This window comes from Watersipora subatra, chromosome 1 (genome assembly GCF_963576615.1).
Source record: "Watersipora subatra chromosome 1, tzWatSuba1.1, whole genome shotgun sequence".
NCBI lineage: Eukaryota > Metazoa > Bryozoa > Gymnolaemata > Cheilostomatida > Watersiporidae > Watersipora > Watersipora subatra.
In genome coordinates, this window is record NC_088708.1 from 15,379,856 (window position 1) to 15,405,962 (window position 26,107).

Genomic DNA, 26,107 nt, shown 5'->3' on the forward strand with positions numbered 1-26,107 from the left:
TGTGTAAGGAAGGCCAACGCTTGATGTACTAGCCTAGTTTCATACAACCTGTAGACACAGCGCAGCTTCAAATAAACAAGGTCAAAGAGTGTGAAGTAGTCAGCAGTTTGGTGAACTCAGTTTCTTTAGTGTTAAAACTGCAATTGACTTCTTGACGTTTTGTGATGAACAATTTTTCTATGTGTTGTTCATTAATGTTGAAATCCTTTTACATTAGTGTTTTTTAAAAAAAATATTTACTTTTAGTTAATTACTTTGGCAAGTGTTGTTGTTTATTCGGCACATAAGCAGTGTGATGGTTTATGATTATTTGATAAGTTGTTTTTAAATCCCTTTGTTCCAAATAGTTGGTAGTTGGTGCTAAAGGCTATAGCTAGCTTTTACTAAAACTAGTAGAAATTTTCATACATCCGTACTTATGTTGATCAAAGAATAAGAGGCTTTAACAGATCAAAGAGTAAAATTACGTTTTGCCAATTGATGTTTACAAATTCATTTATTAATTAATTTAATAATCTTAATCAATGCTGGGGTTTAAGTCAAGCTTATTAATTTTCTACGAGTCATGACCCGGAAGCAATACAAGAAGTAATATTCTCCGGATAATTGTCGACTTGCAGCTTAGATCTTGCCAATCTATGATGGGAGTCTATTCATAACAAGGTACGACACATGCGTGTTGGCGTTTCTATGAACAAGTAACTCTCTTGTTGAGTAGCTTTGGTGGCAACGTGATGCTTATCAAAAACATTATGAAGAAAGAAGAGAAGACAATTTCTTAAGAAGTTCATCACTATTTCTGATGGGCCAATTGGAAATGAACACGAGCCACTGATGGAGATAGAGCACTCACTCGTATCCATAAATTTGCCAACAAATCGTTTATGCTTAGCCTGCGCGCCAATAATGACAGTTTTCTACAAATAAAACGAAATGTATTCCATAAACTGTTTTTTGTTACACGGATTAATCAATGCCACGTTACTCAACTTTCTTTTAGTGTCGGTCATTCATTCAGCAAAGAAAGTTTGTAGCAGGAGGTCACGATGAAAACATTTTTTCTCGTTTTGTCTGGGCTCTGTGCCTTAACAGTGGCTGAAATTGCCGTAGAGGAAGGTGTTTTAGTGCTTACTACAGCGAACTTCGAATCTGCGGTTGCTGACAACGACTACGTTCTTGTAGAGTTTTGTAAGTGTTGTAACTTATTATTACCACCGTCTCCATAAGGCGAGAAGAAGCGGCTTCTAAAACAATGAATATATTTATAATTATTGGGTTTGCCGTTTTGATGGTGTTAATAATATGCCAAATAGCTGTGACGTTTAATCGGTGGTCCAAAGAATTGTAACCAAACCCTTTAAGACGCCATTTTAGTAGCAATAATGATAGACATGTATAGATATTTAAAATTTATGACCATTTATCGACTGTTATCTCTAGTTTGATATCTTGATGAGTTTATAAAATTATCTTACTATGTTGTAATAGAGTATTAAATTTTGCATGATCGTATTACATTTTTGACACTGATGTTTTGACATTACTCTGAGTGGTCTGTTCTGCGCTATATGTAATTGCAGAGTTTTTGCGTATGAATAGTCAGTTTTTTTATTGAATCTTCGTTAAGTAGTTGTCTACGTACAATGAGCACTTATCAAACACAAATGATTCAATCTCAAACAAGCTGTTCCCTGAATACATCAGACCAATAAGATAAGGATGTCCAGTACAGCTGGAACAAACATAAATCAAAACTACAGTATTAGTTTTTTGGCCACTTGAGGCCAGGTGATCTTTATAAAGAAAGCTAATTAGAATAGCACGGGGAAGCTAATTAGAATAGCACGGGGAAGGCTGCTACTTTGGTTAGTAATTGATAGGTTTGTAATCGGGCTCATATTGTGATGTTGATGTAAAAATGAACAAGAGAAAATGATGAGTGGAGAGTTAGTGGATATATTAGCTATACCCAGCAGAGTTTTACAGGGAGTTTGCTTTTTGACATTTTATTTTTCCTATTTGCATCTACATGTATAATAAATTTATAATAATACTGAAGTGTGTTGTGAATATTACAGACGGGATGAGAAATCTGTGTAACATCAGAACTATGACAAAGTAATAATATTTCAAGAAAAGCTGAAAAAATGCCAGTTTTGTCTTCTAATAAGTGAAAACAAACACATTTAAAAGTAACCTATCTGTTCCATAGATCATCCTTTTTATATTTTAAATGGTGTATATTTGTAAACATGTACCGAACCATATTGAATGAAAAAGCTTTCCAGCATTGTACTTCTTTAATAAGCACGTTCCTTTTCTCTGTGTGGTTTATTGGAAAGCTTCAATTCCGGCTTAAGTTATTGGGTCTGTATTTTAATCTACGCAACCTTTTGATCCCATCAGTTGGTTAGCTGACTCCAGAATCTATCTTGCTAATATAATATATATTCAGGAGGTTCGAGGGAGCTTGTATTTTGCCCAATTAGTGTAGCTGGTATTCACTTCAGCAATTTGACATTTAGCGGGTTCAAAGATTTTTCCTTGTACCACAAGCATACTAGAATTGGTTTCAATTGTCATATTTTTGGCATTAAATCTATTAGTGGAAGATGATCATTCCTTTCCTCAACTATGATGTGGCGTGCTGTGACAATGCTGAATAGACATGTGATTAGAACAGTTGACTATTTGTTAACCATTTGTAGATGCTCCTTGGTGTGGCCACTGTAAAGCTTTGGCACCGGAATATGCTAAAGCTGCTACTCAACTCGCTGAATCCGGTTCCGAAATCAAATTGGCTAAGGTTGATGCCACAGTTGAATCATCGCTGGGAGAAAAATATGGTGTTCGTGGTTACCCAACTCTCAAATTTTTTAAAAATGGTAAAGACTCTGAATACGGTGGTGGTCGTCAAGCTGCTGACATAGTTACATGGCTTCTAAAGAAGACAGGTCCTCCAGCTGTTGCTGTAGCAGGACAGGAAGACCTCGACAAGCTCATGACTGAAGAAGTGGCAGTTGTAGGATTTTTCAAGGTAAAATGTGCTGTAGCTAAATCATTAGCTGATCCTCTCATTTATTCTGTTCATTACTTTTAAATTTGGTAGGCTTACTTGCAACATTCTCGAATTATTGTTTTAAAAAGATTTCAATTGTCAATTGCAGGATCCTGAGAACTATGTTTAATCTTTGGTTTAATTTAGGACCAAGAGTCAACAGAGGCCAAAGCATTTTTAGAAGCAGCATCTGCTAATGATGCTATTCCCTTTGGAATTACTTCAGAACAATCATTGTTTGATTCCAACAACGTCGATAAGGACACAGTTGTCGTATTCAAGCAATTCGATGACAAGAGAAATGACCTTAGTGAAGGAATTACTGCTGAATCTGTTGCCGAGTTTGTTGCTGCCAATCAGTTACCTTTGGTTATTGAATTTACTCAAGATGTAAGTACTCTATTACCGGTCTTTAGTTTGTGAAATCAATTTTGTTTGTTTATAAGGTAAGACCATCAGCCTTCATTGTGTCAGGCTTAGATAGCAGTATCACTTTACTCCATCTTAATATTTGCTTTGTTGATATTGAAATCTAGCCTTTCAATTTAGGTTAGACAAACTAGTCGCGGTAGTAGTTCGTTTAGGTTTGGATTTGCCCACTTTGTCATGCAGTTGTGAATTGGTATTTGCTAAGATTCGCACAGACTTCACTTGACAATGGTTGCCATGAACGATCGTTTTTCTGCTGTCTGATGTAATATATCTGTGATTATGTTCAAACGTATAGTATGTAGCATTTTAATACACGTTACAAACTGAGAGTGGCTATGATGGGGGGTACCTTAAGCAGGAATAGCTCGATTGAGGTATGTTATTACCAGTTTTCCATGTTGCAGAATGCCCCTAAAGTATTTGGAGGAGAGATCAAGTCCCACTTTCTATTGTTCCTCAGCAAGGCATCTGATGCATATGAGGCTGCGGTCGAGCAACTCCGAAAGGTTGCTGTTGAACACAAAGGCAAATTGCTCTTTGTTTTCATCAACACAGACGTCGAAGACAACCTGCGCATCCTGGAATTCTTTGGAATCACAGAGAGTGACACTCCTACATACAGACTCATCAGCCTTGGCGATGTAAGCAAGCTCAGTGTTTGATCTTCACGCTTGAAGTTGAAAGATGTTTTATAAGCATGAAGCTCGTTATAAGTATACTATAAATTTAATATTTTGTTTTACATATCTGTGATGGGTGCTAATGAAACACGACATCACCTACCTAGTCTGTGTATGTTTAGTAACCACATTTTAATTCACTCATCTCATCGGCATTTATTTTTGACACAAATTAACTGTGTACACCGATGCTTGCCTTGTAGGATATGAGCAAGTTCAAGCCACCAAGCTCAGATCTAACGGAGGAGGCTATGGGAGCATTTGTTGCTTCATACCTCGATGGTTCACTTAAACCTTTCCTCATGACTGAAGAAGTACCCGAGGACTGGGATGCCAAACCTGTTAAAGTTCTTGTAGGGAAGAACTTTGATGAGGTCGCTAGAAACAAGGACAAAAATGTTCTAGTCGAGTTTTGTAAGTATGATTATACAATTTAGTTTTCGATTGTTAATTAACTTATTTAAAATTCCCTTAGTTGAAAATTGATGTGCAGACATCTGTGTGCTAAATAGTTTTGGGACAAAAACTTTAGTTGCTCAAATTTCTTCATGAAGTATTTAGCAAGTTTCGTCAGTTCCAGCAACGCGATTGAAGTTAATTCACATCAGGTGAGCCTGTTTTGTTCCTTGTGTTTTTAACTGGTCCATACAAGAGTACAATCCAACTTTTACATGCTAGATTAATTTGTTTTGATACTTATTTTGTTGGAGCAAATATTTTTATAATACACTATTTGTTTTGCGGCAGCCCAAAAACCTAATGATAGGTACTTTTACACTGTTAAGACAAATGCATTAAACAAACCTAAATTAATCATCAATCAAAAAGTTTTTATCATATTGCCTTTATGTTAGATAGAGTATATTGATACAGTAGTCCTATGTGTGAGTAGAGAAGGTGACCGAGTTATGACACTAGATTAACTTAGACTGCATAAATTTTAAATTCACATATGAATTGTGTGTATTCAAGCTTATACATTTATCTATAATAACATTCAGCTTCTTCCCTTCCACTTTTTAAGGCTTTGTTGGTTACATGGTTTGCACGTACTTCTCACCATAACTAAAAAACAGTTCAAGCTTTTTAAAGAATTGAAAGATGTTTGGTTGGTTTGATTAGCTCAAGCTAGAATGGGATGTTTTTCTGTAATTTTTTGCATTAATTGAAAAAGTGATTTTCCTTTTACTTTTTTTGCAACTATGACTTCCACAGCCATGTAAAACATTCATACGCGTTCTAGGTAAATGTCACTTGTGTCATACTCTGTTGCAACAGCAGATGAATTATTTTACGTTTATAGATGCACCATGGTGTGGTCACTGCAAACAACTAGCTCCTATTTGGGATGAGCTCGGCGAAAAGTTTGCTAGTCATGAAAATATAGTAATTGCTAAGATGGATTCTACAGCTAATGAGCTTGATGATGTGAAAGTACAGAGTTTTCCAACCATAAAATTCTTTCCTGCAGGTAGTGATGAGGTTAGTATTAATTTACCTATCAATGACACTTGTGGATAGCATATATCCTTGAAGTGTAAGTTGATTTCGCTAGCTTGTTTTTCAATGATGAATCAGGTAAATTTTTTCAAGGTTCTCGCGTACAGCAATGTGCTAGCGTAGTTTAATGTACAAGTTTAGCTTAGTTCAAGGTGCAAGGCTTGAAAATTGTTACACTGGAGTAACTTTTGCTAGCTAGAAAAAGCAAAGATCACATACTTTGTCAGAATGGGATGAATTTCGTTTGGCGTGAATGGGATGAGATTTTTTAAAACTCAACACATAACAAGCCGTTTCTAGAAGTAGAGTCATGGTAATATTGCTGGCTGTTAAAATACATTGTAGTTGTTTAAATCTATAGTCACATTTTGATATTTATGAATATTCATGCAATATGGTAGCCTATCCCACAAATTACTATAAAAATAGCCAATTTACATTCTTTATAATACATTGACAAGATACGAAATGGCAAGTAGGTCGCATCCTGCCATGCGATATGTAACATCCATGGTGAGTTCGAATGTTGTTCATTTTAACCTATTGTTAGAATTTTGTAATGCTGTAGCGTGTCTTCACACACTTTCTTGGCCAATGCTGTGTTCTCAGTTGACTGCTTCCCGTTTTTGCAGATAGTTGACTATGAAGGCGATAGGACATTAGAAGCATTTGAAAAATTCTTGAACAATGGTGGAAAGACAGACAAATCAGAAAGCGTAAGTTCTACTACTCAGTTGTAGTAAGTCGTAAATCAGGCATTGACAATATACAGACGAGCTCTGCATCAACAATGTGAACTCTGACAAAACAATAGAGAACTTTATTATTCTGATCTATTGCCAACTCACACTCTTGTTGTCTTTGGTAGTCGATAGTTGTACACTGACAGCGCATTGAGGTTTCTGAAATGCCGATTGTATTCTATTATGCATCACATGTTAGTGTATTATTGTATTAGAGCAACACATACAAGCTATCTCTATACTTTTCCTCTAACACTCAACTCTGGGGGTGGGGTGTGACTTTTTACTGACGTGACAATACATTTTCGTTATCAATATCGTGTGTATGACAAATCTAGTTTACTAATACACAGTACTTGCTTGTTTTAGTATACAGTATGAGCTGTAAAATAATCAAAAGTAATTATCATTATTGTAATGTTTAAAATCATTCGCACCCAGGCGCGAGTTAACTCGCATATTTATAACGTTGCTATGCACCCAACGCGAGTTAACTCGCGTCTGAAATTTGCCAACTCCTTGCATCGTTATTTTTCAAATATAAAAGAATATTTGTGATTAGTTAGAAAGAAAAATTTCTGGCCAATCAGACAAACTTTAAAATATTCCTCTATGACGTCTCCAGCGAAAGTTATAAGCAAATTAATACACCCATCTCAGTTTCTACCAAAACCGGAAATCATCGTGCCGACTTGAAATTTTATCGTTCGTGATAATTTTTTTTCAACTCCAGAGGTAAATATGCAGATTCAGAAGTGGTAAGACATTGAAAGACTGCATAAATCCAATCAAAACATTATTTTTAGTGTTTCAAAGTTTTTATTAGCTTTTACTTTTGCCAATTTGAATCGTTATGCTCGAATAAAAATGCACTCTTCACGCTGCCAGCCGTAGTCGGACTAACGTTATCTTTCAGTTTCGATAGGATCATATTGATTCTTAGAGCTGTCTACAAAGTCTAAAAAGTCAAGAACAGAGTTATTGAACATATTTTTATTATTTGAAACATTTTCATGATGTTTTATTTGAGTTATATTGGCATATAGATTTGCTATGATTTTGTTTGAAGGATGATGCTCGTGAGGAAAAGTTCGAAGTTAGAGTTTCAGAATTTTCATGTTCATGACTAACTGCATATGTATAAATAATAATCATAAATATGTATTGTCTGTAATAAATGAGTAATTTCAGTCAAACTTTGTATATTTTGTAATTTTTATGGTGCAAATCTAACTTTGTTTCATCAAATGACAATTTTTTCAAAATTGGAAATGTCCTGAAACTACCTTCTTTGAAGCACGAATCTACATAAAAGGGATACAAGGTGTTTATATGAATGTAATATATTTTGAAAGAGGAGACTTGGTTGGTTCTTTTGAAATTTGATTGAATAAATTATCTCAACTCTGTCTCCTGTAGTAGTAATTTGAATTACGACATTTTTCTGAAAAACAAGCGGTTTCTGGGGCTAATCGCCTAGAAATTCGTCGGGTGCGAATGAGTTAAAATCATTTTGAAATTCAAACAGATCGCTCTTTGAACAATTAAGGCCAGACCGCATAAAAAACTTTATCTAATGTACACACTTTCTAACAACAGTAAATCACCAAACTACACACCCAATTATGCTACATATTTGACCTTCAATCAAAGATTCTAAATTAATCATGCGTGTGAATATTTATTTGTAGGAGGATGATGCTCCTCGCGACGAGCTGTAAAAGACACTATGGATCTGACATGACTATTTTATCACAGGTAATTTTCACCTCATACCTGGTTAAATTACAATAATTTGTTTTTAATTGAACAGCAGGATGGATCATAAATACTCTCACTTCAGGTTTGGGTTTCTTTTGTAGATGACATTGTAGACACCTCAACTGATTTACACATCCGCTACCGTGGCCATGGCTAATCCAACGACAATATACCAGGACAAATCTAAGTTTTCATGCATAGCTCTTTGCTGTTCGTTAATTGCTAGACTAATGGTGCTAAATGTTTTTTAGGTTTTTTTGGAAAAAACTTTTTGAAAGCACTTGCACTTCTGTATTTTGTGACATGTACATAATATGGATTAGCCATTGAATGTTTAAAAATAGATAAACAACAATAAAAATGTTACAAAATAGCACCAAGTCTTAACATGTGTCTTAATCTTCTTAACATGATTTACCAAATCACCTTCCAACAATAGGGTTTGACTGACGAAATATGCCAGGTAGCATATTGCTCAACATTTGGAATGTATCAACCGAGAGACCCTGTAAGCAGATACATGTAATTCAAAATGAGCATTTGCGCTATACAACGTACCACTTCATTTGCTACCCCAAAAAGCACTTACGGTGCTATTCTCAAGTTGTTCGGCTAACGAAGAACATTTCCATATTGAACGAAGTATTCAGTTTAGTCATACCTCGACATGTGAGTGTCTTAACGTGCAAGAAATTGTTGGAGTAAATTTTTTAAATTTTGAGATGCGAGCGTATGAAACTGTTATTGATGCAGCCACTAGGTAGCCAAGAATGTGAGGGGCCACTCATGAGAACAGCATTGGTGAGCCTGAGCCTTTCTCATTAGATAAGTTTTAGAAATGCCAGCTAAAAACAATGTGAAAATGAGGCAAAAACAGCCAAGCGGGAATATCAATAAAATAGTTTAAACCAAGTGAGTTACTCAGTGTGGTATTAAAGCATATTATCAAGTGTGGTTAGTAGTAAACTAAATTCATTGAAATGGTTTCAAAGTTGTTACGTTCCCGTCATAAAAGTGTGGTGCGCTGAACATCTTATGTCAAGTCTCTAACACAGCCGTTAGCAGCTACTGTCTGTCTTTAAACCATAACTGTCATGTACAACTTTTATCGTATTTACTAGGTAAATCAGACACGCTGATTCCGATTTTGTACTCAAAATAAAGATTAGTCCACTAACTTTCAGAGTAATGAAGGCTTTTTTACAGCGTTTTAATATCGGTCTCGAAAACAACACAATCGGCACAACAAGCTCCACCTATATATACGTGACGTAACCTAGCTTTTTAGGAACAGAAGTTACGTAGGGATGTTAAGACCGATTTAGATTAATAGAGATGGGTGTTTTAAAATCCATTAATATCTAAATTCAGCCTTAAAAACAATATCAGTCTTTTCTGAAAGGTAGATAAGCATTGCATATTTAAAAAAGCGCGATAACAACGCTAGCTTGTGATAAAACCGCGCTTTTTGAGCTCATTTTTCTCGGTGTTCAGCCCATTTAAACATCATGTAACAAGCTACGAGAAATTTTAAATAGTTTATATACCTTTCATAAAAAACTAAAATTATTTTACAGGCTGGATTTAGATAATAATGGGTTTTAAGACACCCATCTCTATTATTCTAAATCGGACTAAACATTCCTAACTTTCGTTCCTGAAAAAGCTAGGTTTCGTCACATATTCATGGGCGGAGCTTGTAATGCCGATTGTGTTGTTTTCGAAATGGATATTGAAACGCTTTAAAAAAGTCTAAATGACTGAAGGTTAATGGACCAATCTTTATTTTGAGTACAAAATCGGAATCAGCGTGGCTGAGTTAAAAAATACGATAAAATTTGTACGTGACAGTTATGGTTTAAGGTAAGAGCTCCATATTGTACTGTACATAATGTTACATTCTATTTCACTGTATAACCATTAGATATGTATTAGTTACTATGTGCCTATAGGTGGTGAATTGTAACATTTGAAGACATGCTTTTCTGTTGTAATGTCCAGCTTCTGGGTGGGTTATCCAGAGGATGGGCATGGATTAATTTTTATTTAGTTCATTTTCAAAATTTATATAGAGAATTGGCATGCAAGCTTGACTTTGAATAGCATTGCGCTTGCATGTCGAGGTATGACTGCATATCATTTTATATAAAAAATTGATTTAACGACTTGAAAGTGCAAGACACCCTGTCTCTTTTTCCATAACTTGCGTTCACTTACCAGCTTTCAAAATGAAACATCTGGTTTACCATTGAGCCAAAATTAACACAGATGGTCACTTGCACGGCTGCTAAAACAATTTTGATAGAAATACTCTTCACCTAGATGTATTCTCGAAACGAGATGAATTCAAAACAATTGTTTCTCATTGTGCAGTTAATTGAAGAATTTTTAAATGATTATCTACTAAAAATATATCCCACACAATTGTTGCCTTTATTCATTAGTGAGAAAATTGTTTCACCAAAAGCGTACCACTTATCAAAGTTATGGAGAAAAGGCAAACATAAGCAACAGAGCTAACCTTGGGAACAATAAATTGTATGGTTCTTGATTCCGACTCTGCCCATGTTGACATTTCCATCATGAAACCTTTTACACACTTAAAAATTAACTCGGCTCTTTTCAAGCACCAAGGAATCGTCATCTCCTTCAAAGGAAATAAACTAACAACTTTTTGCATACAGTTCTGCAGTAGAACGAAGTAGCATAAGATAGTTAGGTAGTCGTAGCAATGTGACTGGATACTTATTCTTGTCTGGGCATTAGACAAAGGCAATTACTACGTGAGGCAAGGCATTCCTTCATTCAGTAACAAAGAGATTTGTCTGCTCTCGTAAAAGCGATGTAAGATAATTACCTCAGTCATTTCCAGTGTGAGAAGCAAAGGAATGGTGAGATTGACAATGCCATGTTTGAAACAGGTTTTAAGCACATTACGCAGTCCGAGGATGACAGGGTGCCTCGAATTTATGTCTCCTAGAAGCAGGGTTTCATCCGTAACCAGGTGGAACACTGCATGCACTTCAGACAAATTTGAATGTTTCGTCACATAAAATGTTCCGATGCTTGGCCTGCTTTTTTTCTCCTACAAATACATTTTCTCCTACAAACCAAAATTTTGTCAACAGCGCAACAGCGTTGCGCAACCAAACAATTCATGTAGGTGAAAAACAATGAACGCTAACAGATGATGGACTTTGCGCACAATTCTAGAATAGGTACCAAAAGACAGAAGTCTTGCATGAAGGTAAACCTGTTTTATCAGACATCTGTCAGGCAAAGACTGCAAGTTTGACAATGGATGCTAATTAAACAGAAACAGCAATGAGGTGCCACAACAAAACCATAATGATGAGACTCAACCATTTTCACTGGTAATCTCCAGCCCTTCATAAAGAGATATTTATTGCAAAAACTTTTGAATCTACATACAGTAGACGCTCTTACAACATAAATAATCCGTTCCAGGAACATTTATCTGATAGGGATACAATAAAATAGGCCTACATGTGAATTGCCTAATTCGTTCCAAGACTTTTCCAAACTCGCCCTTTGGCAATACAATACAGAAAAACTTGACTTAACTTTATAATTTGTTGGCTGTACGACAGGTTGTTGTACAGCCAACAAAATGAAAACAAAGCTGGCCAACAAGCCAGCTGTACAACCAATTGTACTACAGCTGTCTTGTCGTACAATTGTAAATTGGCTGTCACTTAATTTGCATTGACAACTTTCCTCCTTTTTTCTTATTACTTTCACTCGGTTTAAAGTACATGATTGCAATAATTTTACCATAAGTTAAAAAGAGCGCACACTGTTGACGTCCATTTACAAAGATTGTTTTATATTTTCTAGCCAGCAAGGTCTGCGAAGGAAAATTAATAACAAATAAATTATACGTCTACAATAAAGTAAAACAAAAATGTATTTTTACTATAGCGGTGTCTACCTGTCCGTTGTCTATCTGTTGCTAAGGGTCGAGGTTAGGATAAGACACAGCTTTTGATAATACTCCAACTCATGACATGCAGATTGGTAGACCGACGCTATAACACCTGCACCATTCGATCACCTTCAATATTTCTGAAAGACTGCAAAGCTACTTATTCTCTCTGTTTTGTCGACACATCTGACGATCTATCAATTCGAACTAGAATGTCATGAAACTTCTATATATAACAGAGATAACGCTATACGCATGTTTTTTTTTCATCACAGAGGCGGCGAAAGAGAGACAGCGACATTTCAAAGTTAGATGCAATATTATTGTTATTCAAATTGAATTTGACAACTTCTCGGACTTGACACTACGTTATATGGAATTTTTCAGGTAATCATAGCAAAAATTTGACAAATTGCTTTACTTTATGTGGAATTGAGGTAATAGGAGATATACGTTATAATAGGAGCGGCTATTGTATTCGATTGAAATTTCAAGAAATAGTTGAGAGGACAACCACCGCATGAGACCCAGCACTTCCTTTTTGCCAAAATTGAATAGTCTAGCAAACAATCTACCTAAACTTACCTGCGAATCAACACTTGACTCACTAGAGCCACTTTTTACACTGCTTGTATCTCCTGGCAAAGACCTAGGTTTCGTCTCATTATGCCGCAGCACTTCGGTCTCTATTTGCTCCAACTGTTTTGGAAGATCTGGAAAGTGAAAGTCGGTGGACTGGGCACAAACTTCTGCAAACTCTGTAACATAGATTTCAAAGCAGACAGCAGGTAATAGCGATCTACAGACTTAATCGCGTAGCATTGCAGCCGCCTGAGCATAAATTTGTAGGCGCCACGGTAACAAGCTATCGTGTATGTCGAACCAGGAGGTTGCATAGGAATTAAGGATGAAGAGGGTCACATTAACATAAGTAGATGTAGAGCTGAATCGGGCAATATTGGGCAATGAACCTGTATAACACATCAAATTGTCTTCCAGAGAGAATAATTAAGCTAGTATTATCACAAAATCCTTCGGATTATTGTGAAGAAATTTACTAAGATGGCTGCTTAGCTAAGAAATAACAATGATGCAGTTATTATTTCCGTGTGAGAATTCAACCAGCCATATTTGATAAACAATCAATATGATGTCTAGTAGCAGATGTAATACATATTCAGTAAAGTTATATGCAGAGCTAGTGCGTGTTCACCTATGGCTGTAAGTTCACGGTATACAAGACTTTCCCTAGCACCATAACACACTCTAGACCAGCTAACTAGTGCAATCTCTTTGTTGACAATTAGAGGTGAAAGCTTGGAATGAAGGATACTAAGCTCTAAATTGAATGCAATTAAAGTGCCAAACAATAAGCCCTCAGTGGTTGTTGACACAGGACTGGCATTTGTTGACAAGTGTGCTGGGAATTTACAACTGTCAATACAATAGAATAAGCTCAGGTTACTACCCTCCCTCTCTCCCTTGTTAGTAATCCTTTGCTACTATTTACAGTACTACATAGCATGAGATTATTATACTCAGCCCTAGTACCAACAGCCTTTGACAGCCATTCAGTTCAATGGGACAATCAGTCTTTACAATTACAAGGAACCACGCTAAATATTATCTAGGAGTTATCTTCTCAATTTAGCTGATAAACAACTCCTATTGTGACAAAGAGTGATATAGATGCTCACATGGATAACAAAACTAGGAGATTACCTTTTTTGATACCGGAATATGAGTTGAGGCGGTCATCAACAAGAAGTACCATCCCACAGAGTTTCTGTGAGTAGAGTGAGAGGGCGGTCTGGAGACGCTGAGGCTCCGCAACTACTTGTCCACTACAATAATTATGACATCAGCCTATTTTTACATCTCCTATGCAATGGAAGATATTGGGTTTGTCTGAAGGCCGTAAACCAATTAAGATGGAATCAGGCGCATTTGAGATTCAAACATATAGCCCACTCTTCATAAACCAGCAGAATGGAGAAACATGTAATGGGCTCCACAGACCTAAAGTGGAGCTAGTAGTCATAAGATGTTGGAAAATATTTTGTAGAGGTCTTGCTTATAGTGCTTATAGAGCTTCTCTACTTATGCATGTACATTGAGCTAGTTAGGGCATAATGATAAGATGAAGCTCTTAACAGCTCGCTCCAATTTACCTTGACTTAATGCACTCAAGCGATGTATCCAGGTAACCTTGAAGGATTTAACAGCGCTGCTGTGAGGCGCCCTATCATTGGGCAACAGTCTCAACAAAATAGAAGCTTTCCTTACCAGCTGGGCACATATGGCACATATAACATGATTAACTCATTGCACCAAATTGAATCAGTTATTGAATTCTCTAGAATGTTATTTTGGTTCGAATATAACAGAAAATTGATTGCCTACTGTTGATTAATAGGCACTAAAGAAACAATGGCTGACCAAGAGCGATGAATATACATATAGACGGGCGCCATTGTGTTTGCGACTGCCGCACCTAGACAAGCCAGCTCAATCACAATTACTAAAAGAGAATAACGAGCAACGATAAAAAAGCTATGCGAGTCTAATGGCTGCTCAAGCTTACGGTGGAAATAGATATTATAGAGGAGCGTATCCCGCTGCGTGTCACTAGTCTAGTATAAATTGATTTATACTGAAAACCCAAACACACTCGCAGCAAGTCTCGAACCAATTAAAAGACCATAACATACCCAAAGATATTATGACACTAAGTAGGCTACTGCCAGATGAGCGACAGTTAGCTATAGTAACCAAAGACACCAAAGAATGTGTCGCCCCATTCAACCTTTCAAGCAGGGGTTCGGAGTACTACAGCGAAAGGGGTGGGAGAAAAAATGGGTTTAATCAACAACATAGGGGAGCGAACATTTTAGCTCTTCCAGATTAACCTCTTCATTATATCACAGCCAAGTAGAATACTGTCAGTTTAAACCCAAACAACTTTAGTAAGACACCCCAAAGTTTTGGCGAATTAAAGGAATGATACGACTCGAACAGGAAGTATTCTCATAGTAAATGAACGGCTGCGGAAACTACCTGGTAAAACATACAAGGGGAAACAGAGATGGGAAGCAATTATTTGATATACGAGGACAGACATGTTTAAACAGGCCTGTCAGTGTTTTCTTCAGGGTACTTGATTCAAAATCGTTATTTTCACTAGTTCCAGCACCAAGAATATAGAAAGGAGTTTGAGGCTAACTTAAACCATTATTTTATGTTTTTACTATTAATGCTATGACAGGCTTGCCATTACTGATCATTTTCTAAACTACCACAAGCGCTAACTGCTAACAGAATTAACCAATGAGACTGAGTAATCCAAGAGTTTCAAACCAAATTGCCAGAAACAGTGATGGAAGTGTGTGCAGAGAGTATAGCTGCCGGCATCAGTGTGAAACATTGGCCGGCTACTGTACAGTGATCGCCGCATACACGGATGGCAGGTGGATGAGACGCTAGATTACGAATGTCGTTTCAACTCTGGTATAAATAACTAGGAGACGACATTGAGTGTCTAGAAAAAAGGAATTAGATTATAAAAAGGCTCAGCCAGTTGAGCAAGTCAATATGACTGTTTAATGAGATCATTCTGCCAGCTAATCTACTACATTGCAGTAGACTAGGACAAAAAATCTGTTTATAGGGCAAAGACCAGGATGTGGGGTGATGGGCAAAGTATGCATGAAAACAAGATCCAGAATTCCAAGGATGGTGACACACCAGAAGATCAACAAAGGTGTTCAGCAAGAGGATATACAGTACAATAACAAAGAGTACGACGAAGGGGAAGTACGGTACAATAACAAACCGCAGAATGCTCTGGCTAAGCACTCAGTAGAAATAATAAGTAAGATTAACCCTTGAATACATCATGCGGTTAGCCGCAAACAGTGCCGAGCTGGTAGAACAAAGAGGAGACTGACGCCTCTGACTACGAGCCTAATCAACCGTGATACGAGTTGCTAGTACCTAGCCTCTTCTTGCAAAGCTATATTTACATAGGCATTTGTGACAGCGCAGGGAGAGGAACTGCAAGCTTTTCTATGAGTCACCTTGGAGTTTTGGTAGAAAGCTGTCTCGCAACCAACTAAAACTGGATTTTCCCAGCAGTTTCTTTCTAGAAATTGGCAGTAGGTAGTTCGCAAGCGTGAGCAATAAAATTTACAGAATAAACCTCTACTAAGCAAATCACGCATAAGATAAAATGCAAGTGCAAATTCTAAAACTGACGTTTCGTCAACATGACACAAACTGGCCTGAATAGTCAACGGGTGTCGATTCATATTTAATTTGATTTCTGTCAATAAGTTACCTACCTAATCAACTGGAGCGAGTAAACTCAATTATTATAATGCCTTTAAGATGGTGCATTGACCTCTAAGTAACCTCACCTCACGAAGTTGGCAGTGTGACGGCAGAGGTCGAGTATGTGAGCCGAGAGGAGCCGCAAGTTGTGAGTCGTCTTGAGCTGGGCCCCTAGGTGGATAGTAAAACTCTCCTCAAGCCTCTCGTCAGGACGCTCCACATGCCTCTCTCCTTCTTCATACGCGTTAGATGCTGTCTGGGACAAGGACCGGGCTTTCATTCTACAACATAGCCAGCTTTGGCATTGATGGCAGTGAGGCAAAACCATGTCGACACATGCTACAAGCAGTGCAGGTTAACTCAATCCCTGCCTCCACGTCAATCACTGCCCGAACCAAACAACAGCTGGAGGCAAAATTAGTATTGCGCTTCAGATAGTTGATACTGAAACGATAGCTGACCCTGGTTGTGGGCGTTATAAGTTTGCATTGTGAAGCAGCCTATGCATAGCATAACCACTAGTTTGTGATTGAATTGAGTGTAATTGGCCAAGGTACACCAAACTGATCATGACAAAATATTTTGACAATTGGTAGATAAATTAGAGTTATTGGCAGGCAAATGTTTTGAAAACGTTTGATGCGTTATTTTGATGTGAAACAGCTGACTGAGCCACTTCCGTTGTCTAGCAACCGCACTAGTTGGCCTCAACAAATCGGGGAAATGCCAGAGCAGGATGGCATTTAGAAGAACAAAGCAGGGTCAAAAACTTCATAACAAAAATTTGGTCCATCTTCACTTTTGGCAAAACATGTAACTGTTTGGTCCATGCGTTTCACAAGATCAACAATTTTAATCAGCTCCAAACGTGGACGAATGCCGAAGTTGTAATCATAGTCATGATGCTATAGTCATGACAAGGTAGGCAAGGCCGCTTGACTTACAAAATTAGAAAAATATTTGTTTTTAATTTGTTCTTTTATATGTTAGTTTTTCTTCTATAGAAAATATTAGGTAATTTTTCTAATAACCAATATTTCTTGCTTTCCAATACCATGAATACTTTTCAAAAACTACTGAATCGAGTTTTTGGAACTGACTTTTTCCTTGAGCAATACTCAACAGGACCCATCTTTCAATTTGCATCGGACAATCGTATCGACCCAATTTCTACCGACCTTTGATGACGGGATGTCAGCTTATGGTTATATTTTTAATCTTCTATTGCATCGATCAACTTTTTAGCGATGAAATCTGGGTCATGAACAGTGGCTCAATGAGAGCTAGACATCTAGCCCGCGAGCAACTGACATCGGTCAGTTGATTTGTAACAATGAGTAAGTTTGCATACAGCGATAGTTTAGCGACACCGAGGTACGCCAGGGCCTATAGCGACACCGAGGTACGCCAGGGCCTATAGCGACACCGAGGTACGCCAGGGCCTAAGCGTTACAGTGGGCTGACAAGCAGATCGTGTTATCATAGGGCGCTATGGCAGAGCAATGCTTGTGCGATGCCTTATGTTAAAGTTGCGTCTTCAAGAAGCCAAGGACAAATAAAAATAAAGCTATGTAGCAGCAGAAAAGCAGGACGTATGCGCGCGCACAAGTGTGACGCCATTGGTCACTAAAGCTATTTTCATGGCACGACGATGGCGTATCACGAGGGTGTTTCGCTTCCATACAGCAATACTGAAACACGATAAACTAAGAGCGACACGGCTGTTTCTGTCATGGTACTGCAGTACCATATGGCGGAGTGCCGCTATGCTATCACCTTATGGAAGCATAGTACATGTTAGAGCGAAAATGATTATTCAGCACTAGAGACAAATTAGTTAGTCGATCACTCCAGATATCTAGCTAGTAGATGGCTTATAGTGAGCCAGCCGAGGTCAAGCTAGTCAACCATCATCAGAGTCAGAGGCAACTTGACTAGTCATATAGGCCTTACGCTAGAGGAAAAGGATTATAGTCAACGTATAATGCAAGAGTGGGGCTAGGAACCATGCTGGTACCATTAGAGCAGACGGAAGAAGAATATAAAACTGTCTCAGCATCATGGAAACCGTGCTGGAATAACTTTTGCAAAAAGCCTTGATCAGAACCGGACATGCAATAAAAGGGAAGATAAAACAAGGCCTGGCCAACGAAGGAAACACGGTGAGCTCAAACAAAAAGCTTTGAAAACAAAAGTAGTCATAACTATGCAACGTCAACAAGCGCTGCCAATAGAAAGCGTAGCAGGCACATCTGCCCTGAGTGGCGTTAGATCCACGTTGATAACTGAAGCAAAACAATCACAAAAGAATGCACATATACGCAATTCAATAGACAAATGGATGCAGATGACAGAAAGGGTGAAAAGCTTGGATACAATGTCAACAATCAATCACCATCTTATTGTCTCTGGCAACGCACAAAAACATTGTCAGAAGGCACAGCTGGTCTTTATTGACAGTCAAGCTTGGAGCTATGCGTGTCATTACTATCCTTTGAAGGCATTTTACTAAGAAAGGCACTTGTTTACAATGTAAATAAGAAGCCTAAACAACTCGAACTGCTATGGAAAGTGGCGGATATTTCAAGTTTAACCAGTTACCTCCAATTACATTGTGAAAGAGGTTCAACTAATCCCCGATTACTTCTAATCTGGTATATTCAAGTATTAGGTTGAGAGCTCCCTATGTATCTCCCTAATCCACAACGACCCTTTCACGAGAGCACGTCACTAGGAAATCCCTGAAAATATGTACGCATTAGCCAAGGCTTAACCCACTGTCTCACAACTCTCATAATGTCCAATACAGGCCATCTCTGATCACTAAATAGTAGTTGTATAGCTGGGAGACAATAAACACCATGATTAAATATTTCATATAATAAAATGACCTTAAACAAGACGAAAATAATGTAATTCATACAAATGACCTTGACCTTGCTCTGGTACGACTGTGACAGGTATTAGCCTACTTTGGAAATTATCAACACTAAGAACAAGATGTTACGGAGCTGGTTGATAAATGTTGACGCTATGAAGGATCACGGACTAAGTGACAAATATCACAATTTTATGGTTTAACAAGACCGACGATAAGAGTGACAAAGTTTGGCCATGAACAATGTCTAAATATAACTCACTAGGTACATAGGCCAAGTCCAAACCACTGAACCCAACAAGCGTTAGTAAAAAATCAGAATTGTGTCCTTGAACTTTTAAACATCCCCTAGACTGCACATATTGACAATAGCGCCTATTGACAATAGCAAACTGAAAAAAAACATATTTTGATGGATAATAAAAGAACCGGATACGAGCATGTTGACAAATGTTCATTTATCAGCAGCTAGTACTGCTGTGGGCGTACAGGTATTATAAGCACCTAGCCAAGCGATGATACATTAGCTAGCTTGAGTCCTGACACGGCCTTATGCGTACGGCACTCCTGCGTATTAGCCAGACTTTTTAGTTATGCAAATGCGTAACAAAGCATAATGAAAACCAGTTAAAATCTGAATATTACGCATTTGATATTTGCATATGGCAATACGGGTTAAAAGAGAAAAAGGTAAGTGGGCATGCCGACACATGTCGACAAACCAGGGAAATGAGCAACTAGGAATGATTAAATATGTGCATTTTTAGTTATGTTTTGGCAGACTGGGTTCATGCCTGATAATGTCAAAATGGTTGACATGATACTGTTTTTATCTTCAACTGCACTTCGGCTTATGGAGGACGGACAGATGGGTTAAATGGAATCATTCTCCGACTGGGGCAGTAGGGATGGCGCATTTGGCTATATATATATATATACCGGTAGCATATGCGCAGTACCTAGATGTTGACATAACAAACAGTCTTGGCATCACTCACAAGGGGACATAACCTCAAATCATTGGCTGGAGTGACCCGTGAGCCCCCATTGTCATAAGTTTATACCAGCAACTTGCAATCGATTGTTTTGTATTTGGTTGCTATAGAGTTGCCGAGGCTCCATTGGCCAAAGTGTGACACCAATATAAATACTAAGATATGAGATGAGAGCTAGCCAGGGCAGGGTACTGCCTGTCTAAGCTATGCTCATCTATCAAACCTCATCCATTTGACAGAGGACACACCTAGCTTCAGCTGATTGTCAAGAGGGCGATACATGTGGAAAGAGAGCCTGATAGTCTTAGCTACCTCGCTTCCACAACTTCCATAAACCTCTTTACCCAAACTAAGAGCTAAGGCATTAAAAATGTGCTAATAGGCTCCAGAAAGTTACCTCAATGATTTGGCACCTGAGTGGTCTCTATCGATTAAGCCGCCATATTTCATAGCAAGCGCAGGGTGACGGCTAAAAAAATCTATAACGTTGGTGAGTCATAGAGCGCTGAAAGCTTAAAGCTCAAAAGTCAATAGATTCCATGAGTCATGGGATGACTGAAGGTGAACCAGTTACTGATCACAGGGTCTCACTGCATGCCCAGTGGTAGCCATTTTCTCAGCTCGTCTGGCCATTTCATCTACATGGGCTGTCATTCCATTCCTGTGGCATCATGGCATCGTTAATGGCTGATGGAGTCAATCACCAACAATGCCTTAAAAGACTGATCTCTCTGTTGGAAGTGATAGATGGCTTTCAAAGACTAGATATAGTGGGCAGTGGATGAGGGCTAGAAAAGAGTGCGGGTCGTGGCACAAAACCCAATATTAACTTACGCGCTCTTTTGAGGGTCTTCATCTATTGACCTCAACCAGTCCAAATATTGTATCTTCTGATCTCTCTTAGTTTTGGCAAGCTCTTCTTCCCAATGGTTTGTCTGGAACTAGACACAAAGCTGCTTGTATAGTCAAGGAAAGCAGGCATTATAAGATCAGTTGCGATGAGTTTCCTACGAGCCTTCAAATATTTCCTCGGTGAATATATATTGAGGCACAAGGTACTATCAAGTTACTATCAGTAGGCCGTTACTGGTAACTGACTAATTGGGAGCAGGAATCATGACTGGGCCACATTGTTACATTGCAGGCAAATGTCTCTACTTACTGAAGCTTACAAATTGATGGTGCGAATAGGAAACACCAACTGGTACTAGGAGACAATTGAATCGGCGGACAACATAGGCATACCTAACTAGCTTTACAGTGTTGTTCATCAGAAATATTCAGCGCTGAATGGCCAGCAAGAAAGACTAGGAGATTATCAGATATATACCAGGCTGTGTGAAGACTTCGAAATCAAAGTTCCGCAGACTATCAGGAATACTTTGTTACCTTGACAATTAGTCTGATACGACACTAATGATGTGAATGTAATATCGGCTGATAAAATGACTATTACTGAGGTACCAAATCCAAATAAAATACTCCTTTTCTCGCCCATTCTCTGAAACCATATATGTTAGCTCATAGCTGTCAACAGCCATGTATGATTCACGGCGAGATGTGTGAATATTAGTCTCGTGAGTTTAAGTAAGAGTGCCCATACAAATTCACTATCAGTCAATTCAGACGAAACACCAGTGAGAGACAAATGATTTGTCATAGAATAAAACATTGCTTGTAATTGCGCAATCGCCAGTTGCGTACGTGATTGGGCGCATAGCGGCTGAGCAATAATAAGCGAAGAAGGTTATATCCGCCACAAATAACAAACGCACTCGAGCCTTGAAAGAATATCAAATATGTCTACGTCATTATATAGGTCAGCGATTCCCGATAAACACTGAGCGCTGGCTTGGCATTGGTTAGCGGCTGGCATTACATCAACCTCTATATATAGAAACTGTATCCTGAGTTGTGGGCTGGCTATCCTCACCTCTTGCACAATGGATATAGCCTTATGAAAAACAGGCAGTACGCAGGTAAACATGGGCATACTTCACAAACATTCACACACAAATAGAACAATAACAGGTCCCACATCTCTCTTGTTAGTAATAGTTACACTATAGAGAATGATTAAGTGACAGAGTGTACCTACATATCTACCTACTACTGTGAGAAAGGAGCCGTGCATCACGTATATCACCAAGAGGACATATGTTGCTAGACCAAATTATCCCACACAACGAATTATGGCTAATAAAAGGCTAGAAATGTAAACCACATATTCATCAGATGTTATATTAAGACATTCAGAGTATGATTTCCGGGGCTGTCTGAAGTTAATCATTGCGAAAGTGTGGTAAGACCTTGCCATTTAGAAATGTCAGTGAGCGAGGCAAATGGCTATGCTCTCATGGTAGTGTGAACAATGCTACTAGGGGGGCTACTAATCAGTAAAGGACTTTATCACGGTCACATTCTATTGGTACTGGCTAACAGCTGTGTACACAATGCTGTTAGTATCATAGAGCTATCTCATCCATACTGAGGGTGGATGCTGGGCAAAACAAGTGGGAGAAAGATGAGAGTTGACAGTCAAATCACATATTATTTTATCCAGTAATAGCCAGATAGACCTGCTAAAGATAATTCATAGCTAGCAAAGAAATGATTTGCCAAAAAGACACATTTTACTATAGAGGTATAACTGGTCAGTGCCTGGGGCTATTGCAGGTCAGTGAACAACCAGTGCCTCTTCTGCCTCGAGGGAAGCTCATGAGAAACCTACTAAAGAGGTTATTAGATGAAAAGGTAATGGCCCTATAGATAGGGCAATGAATAGACAGCATATACTCATCGGCGCACACTAGTTGAAGAAAATAAGAGGACTAGTCAATGCTGCTCTTCTTTGTTGCTGTAGCGCTGGAACATAGGCGCGCAGAATGACAAACAAACAGCTGACTATATTTCTAGTTTTTCAGATATGACAGGCTTAGCAGGTGGATGGAGGTTATTGGACGTGATATGATTGGGAGATGAGACTGACAGCTTACGAGGTTACCGGACCCTAAATTAAACACCGATCCTTTTTCACTCAATCTCACTAATCATTTGAACACGCGTGAGTGTGAGCACGTTCTCTGCATGAGTGTGAGCACTTTCACGGAGATTCATTAGCAGAGAACTAGAAAGGATGTTACTAAATAAAAATATCATACCAGCTGTGTGTGAATAACGCGCACAGGTAATAACGATACAAGCATATAAAGAAGCAGATGAAAGGCAAAAGGGTTAAAAACTGGAGTTTTGTAATGAATTAAAGAGCATGTGTTGATTAAGCGATAGAATGAAGAACATGTGTTGATTGGGGGATGAAAAAGGAGGCTTTAACAAAAAAGGAAGGCATACCTCTAGCCTCTCGATATGCAACTGCGCCAGGTTGCTGATTTGAGTGTCTGTGAACGGCCTGCTACCAATTCCACCTGATAGGACCTCATCCATCTCTACCCTCTGCCTGTAATATTCAGTTTTACACCTATTACAATAGCCTGTTCAAATTTTGATAGGCATATGTTAATATGTTCATGACAGACTGCTATAGCAACATTTCATCGTCCACCCTACACAAAGCTTTTAATGAGCAACGTTCCTTTCTGGATGCGTTCAGGATGAACGAAGTTACCCATGACAACCAGTCTTCTTACTTATCACTTCACTATAGTTGTTCACTGCTGAGCGAGGCTAGCTTACCTACGCTCAAGCTCGGCTAGCTTACCTACGCTCAAGCTCGGCTAGCTTACCTACGCTCAAGCTCGGCTAAAGTCCTGTCCCTATCTCGAATGACTTCCTGCACGGCCATGGCAAAAGCGTGCTCAACATTCAGTATGCTTGTTAGGGAAGGAGAGTGTATGAGTTTCTTGTAGAGCGCTGAGAAGCTCGTGTCTACAGCTTGGCTTTCAATCGAGTATGCCTTCACTTGCTGCAATAAATCAGACACTCAACTGCAGCCCACTATTCTTCAAGGTTAGATATAATGACTCTCATGCTCTAGTCATCGATAATAACCTGTAGATGTGGTAAATCTATTGACAGGAAGGAAGGATCCTCCAGTGGGTAGTTTTGAGGCTATTTGGTAAGGCAGGTATTTCCCATTGCGACATCAACAACAATTATTAGCTTGGAAGTCTATCAAAAGTAGCTGGAATATAAACAAGCCGTTCCTACGCTTTGTCACGCCATCTCTTTTTAAACGTCATTCAATGATTTATTAGCGCCTGTGTGATTCGCTTGACATTGATCCCAGCCTAACAACTGAATTGTGAAACATTACTTTGGTTAACCAGTCACATTGCTAACCATGATTGATCCCTCAAACAAAGGAATCCGGTATTAGTAGCATCCTGAGGCGTAGCTAGCGAGGTACCCTTTACTCGCCTGTGGCAACTGTTCTAATAATCAAGTTTATTTCTTGTCCTGTCGACAGCCAGCGGGAATGAACTTACCTTGTGAAATGCTTGACTCCACCGGTTACATATCTCCTGCCTATCTGTCAGACCCTTTCTCAGTCCCTCCACTGCGCGGCGAGCTCTGTCACTCTGAAACTTCCGCTCAGCAGCGACAACAAACTCGGTAAATGCGGCTTTCAAGGCTGCAGACATAATACACACAAGAATGAATACTCTTGTCATCAGTGATATGTTGAGAGGTAATCACAATTCACAAGGTATAGCTCTAGTGGTACTGAGCTCAAACACAATACCTACTAGGTAAGACAAAACATGGCAACTGGTGTGCAATGGATAAACGTTCACAGAAGTCATCAGTAGTGGTCGACAATGGGATTGGAACATCCACTTCAAGACGGGAGCATTGTCCCTTACAGCTGAACTCATATTCAAAGACAGTCATTACCTGCAATATAGTTCATCAACATATATATAACTGCTCACTTTATTAAACACGAATGCCAGACAACCATTGGGCCTTTCTGATACAGTGCACCCCAGGGTTACAATGTCCCTGTTTTACGGTTTTTCGCCTTACGAAGGGAACACAATGGTTTCCGTCGTTTCCATACGACTTTTTGGCCATACGACATCAACAAGAATGTCTCTCAAAATTCAAATTTAGTGGTCTGTGTGCTGTATAAGTCGGAATAACGAAGATGCCAATATGCTGTTCTGCGAAATTCCTCCCACAACGCTTAAAAGAGATACAATGCTTGCTCTCTGTCAGTTCCGCATTATTCGTTATAAGTTACAGTGAAAACAAAACCAGAAACAGGTAAAAAAGATTAAAACGATGATAAAATTAAAGTTTAGAAAAATACATACTAAAACTTATTTTCAAGTTTAAGTGTGTGTTTAGTAAGTTAAATTCATTTAAATTAAATTTAAAGTTTATGTTATACGGCTGTCTCAAAAAAGCAGCTCCATATAGCATGTAATGTACATCGTAATGTTATATTTTATTGCAGATCATAAACACTAAATATACTAATTTACTGTAGGTAACTATAGTAACTAAGGTTAATATACTATTTTGTTTTCAATGTATAATATGTATGGCATGGCATGTACATAAAATTTTGATGTTTTGTACCATGTTACTATGGGTTTCTATAACCCTTCATATGACATGTTCGACTTATGATGCCAACATCGGAACGAATTAACGTCGTATGACAGGGGCCCACTGTACTTTACTTTTCTGTTAATAGGTACCACCAATGTTCACAACAATAATCTACATTAATAACGGCGACTAACAACAATTTTTTAATAATTATGAAGCCTACCTGGCAACAATTTTCAATGCCACCAACAAATGACAAAAAACGTAC

General features: G+C 38.4%; 2 protein-coding genes across 2 annotated transcripts; one reads left to right on the forward strand and one right to left on the reverse strand.

Moving 5' to 3' along the window:
* Nucleotides 1-992: 992 nt before the first annotated feature.
* Nucleotides 993-8,547, forward strand: LOC137409862 (protein disulfide-isomerase 2-like). The gene is made up of 9 exons (XM_068095596.1): nt 993-1,188; nt 2,709-3,037; nt 3,206-3,448; nt 3,895-4,131; nt 4,374-4,584; nt 5,474-5,652; nt 6,303-6,386; nt 8,105-8,171; nt 8,276-8,547. Exons 1-8 carry the CDS (start codon nt 1,047-1,049, stop codon nt 8,132-8,134), a joined length of 1,455 nt encoding a protein of 484 aa, XP_067951697.1. The 5' UTR covers nt 993-1,046; the 3' UTR covers nt 8,135-8,171; nt 8,276-8,547.
* On the reverse strand, nt 8,542-25,176 carry LOC137409846 (FERRY endosomal RAB5 effector complex subunit 3-like). Its single transcript, XM_068095595.1, has 11 exons — nt 25,029-25,176; nt 24,768-24,913; nt 24,066-24,244; nt 23,674-23,779; nt 21,157-21,263; nt 16,536-16,730; nt 13,843-13,964; nt 12,706-12,878; nt 11,032-11,259; nt 10,696-10,821; nt 8,542-8,680 (listed from the first exon to the last, which is right to left on the reverse strand). The coding sequence occupies exons 1-11, from the start codon at nt 25,171-25,173 to the stop codon at nt 8,597-8,599; spliced, it is 1,611 nt and encodes a 536-aa protein (XP_067951696.1). The 5' UTR covers nt 25,174-25,176; the 3' UTR covers nt 8,542-8,596.
* Between the last annotated feature and the right edge of the window lie 931 nt (nt 25,177-26,107).

What these genes read in the sequence shown, in the direction of transcription:
- LOC137409846 (XM_068095595.1), bottom strand. Translation starts at nt 25,173, where the DNA reads ATGACTGTCTTTGAATATGAGTTCAGCTGTAAGGGACAATGCTCCCGT. An exon ending in ATATTCCGGTATCAAAAAAG is followed by an intron (nt 12,879 to 13,842) that starts GTAATCTCCTAG and finishes TCTATGTTACAG; the next exon opens with AGTTTGCAGAAGTTTGTGCC. An exon ending in TACAATTTATTGTTCCCAAG is followed by an intron (nt 8,681 to 10,695) that starts GTTAGCTCTGTT and finishes ATCTGCTTACAG; the next exon opens with GGTCTCTCGGTTGATACATT.
- LOC137409862 (XM_068095596.1), top strand. Translation starts at nt 1,047, where the DNA reads ATGAAAACATTTTTTCTCGTTTTGTCTGGGCTCTGTGCCTTAACAGTG. An exon ending in CAGTTGTAGGATTTTTCAAG is followed by an intron (nt 3,038 to 3,205) that starts GTAAAATGTGCT and finishes GGTTTAATTTAG; the next exon opens with GACCAAGAGTCAACAGAGGC. An exon ending in AGACAGACAAATCAGAAAGC is followed by an intron (nt 6,387 to 8,104) that starts GTAAGTTCTACT and finishes ATTTATTTGTAG; the next exon opens with GAGGATGATGCTCCTCGCGA.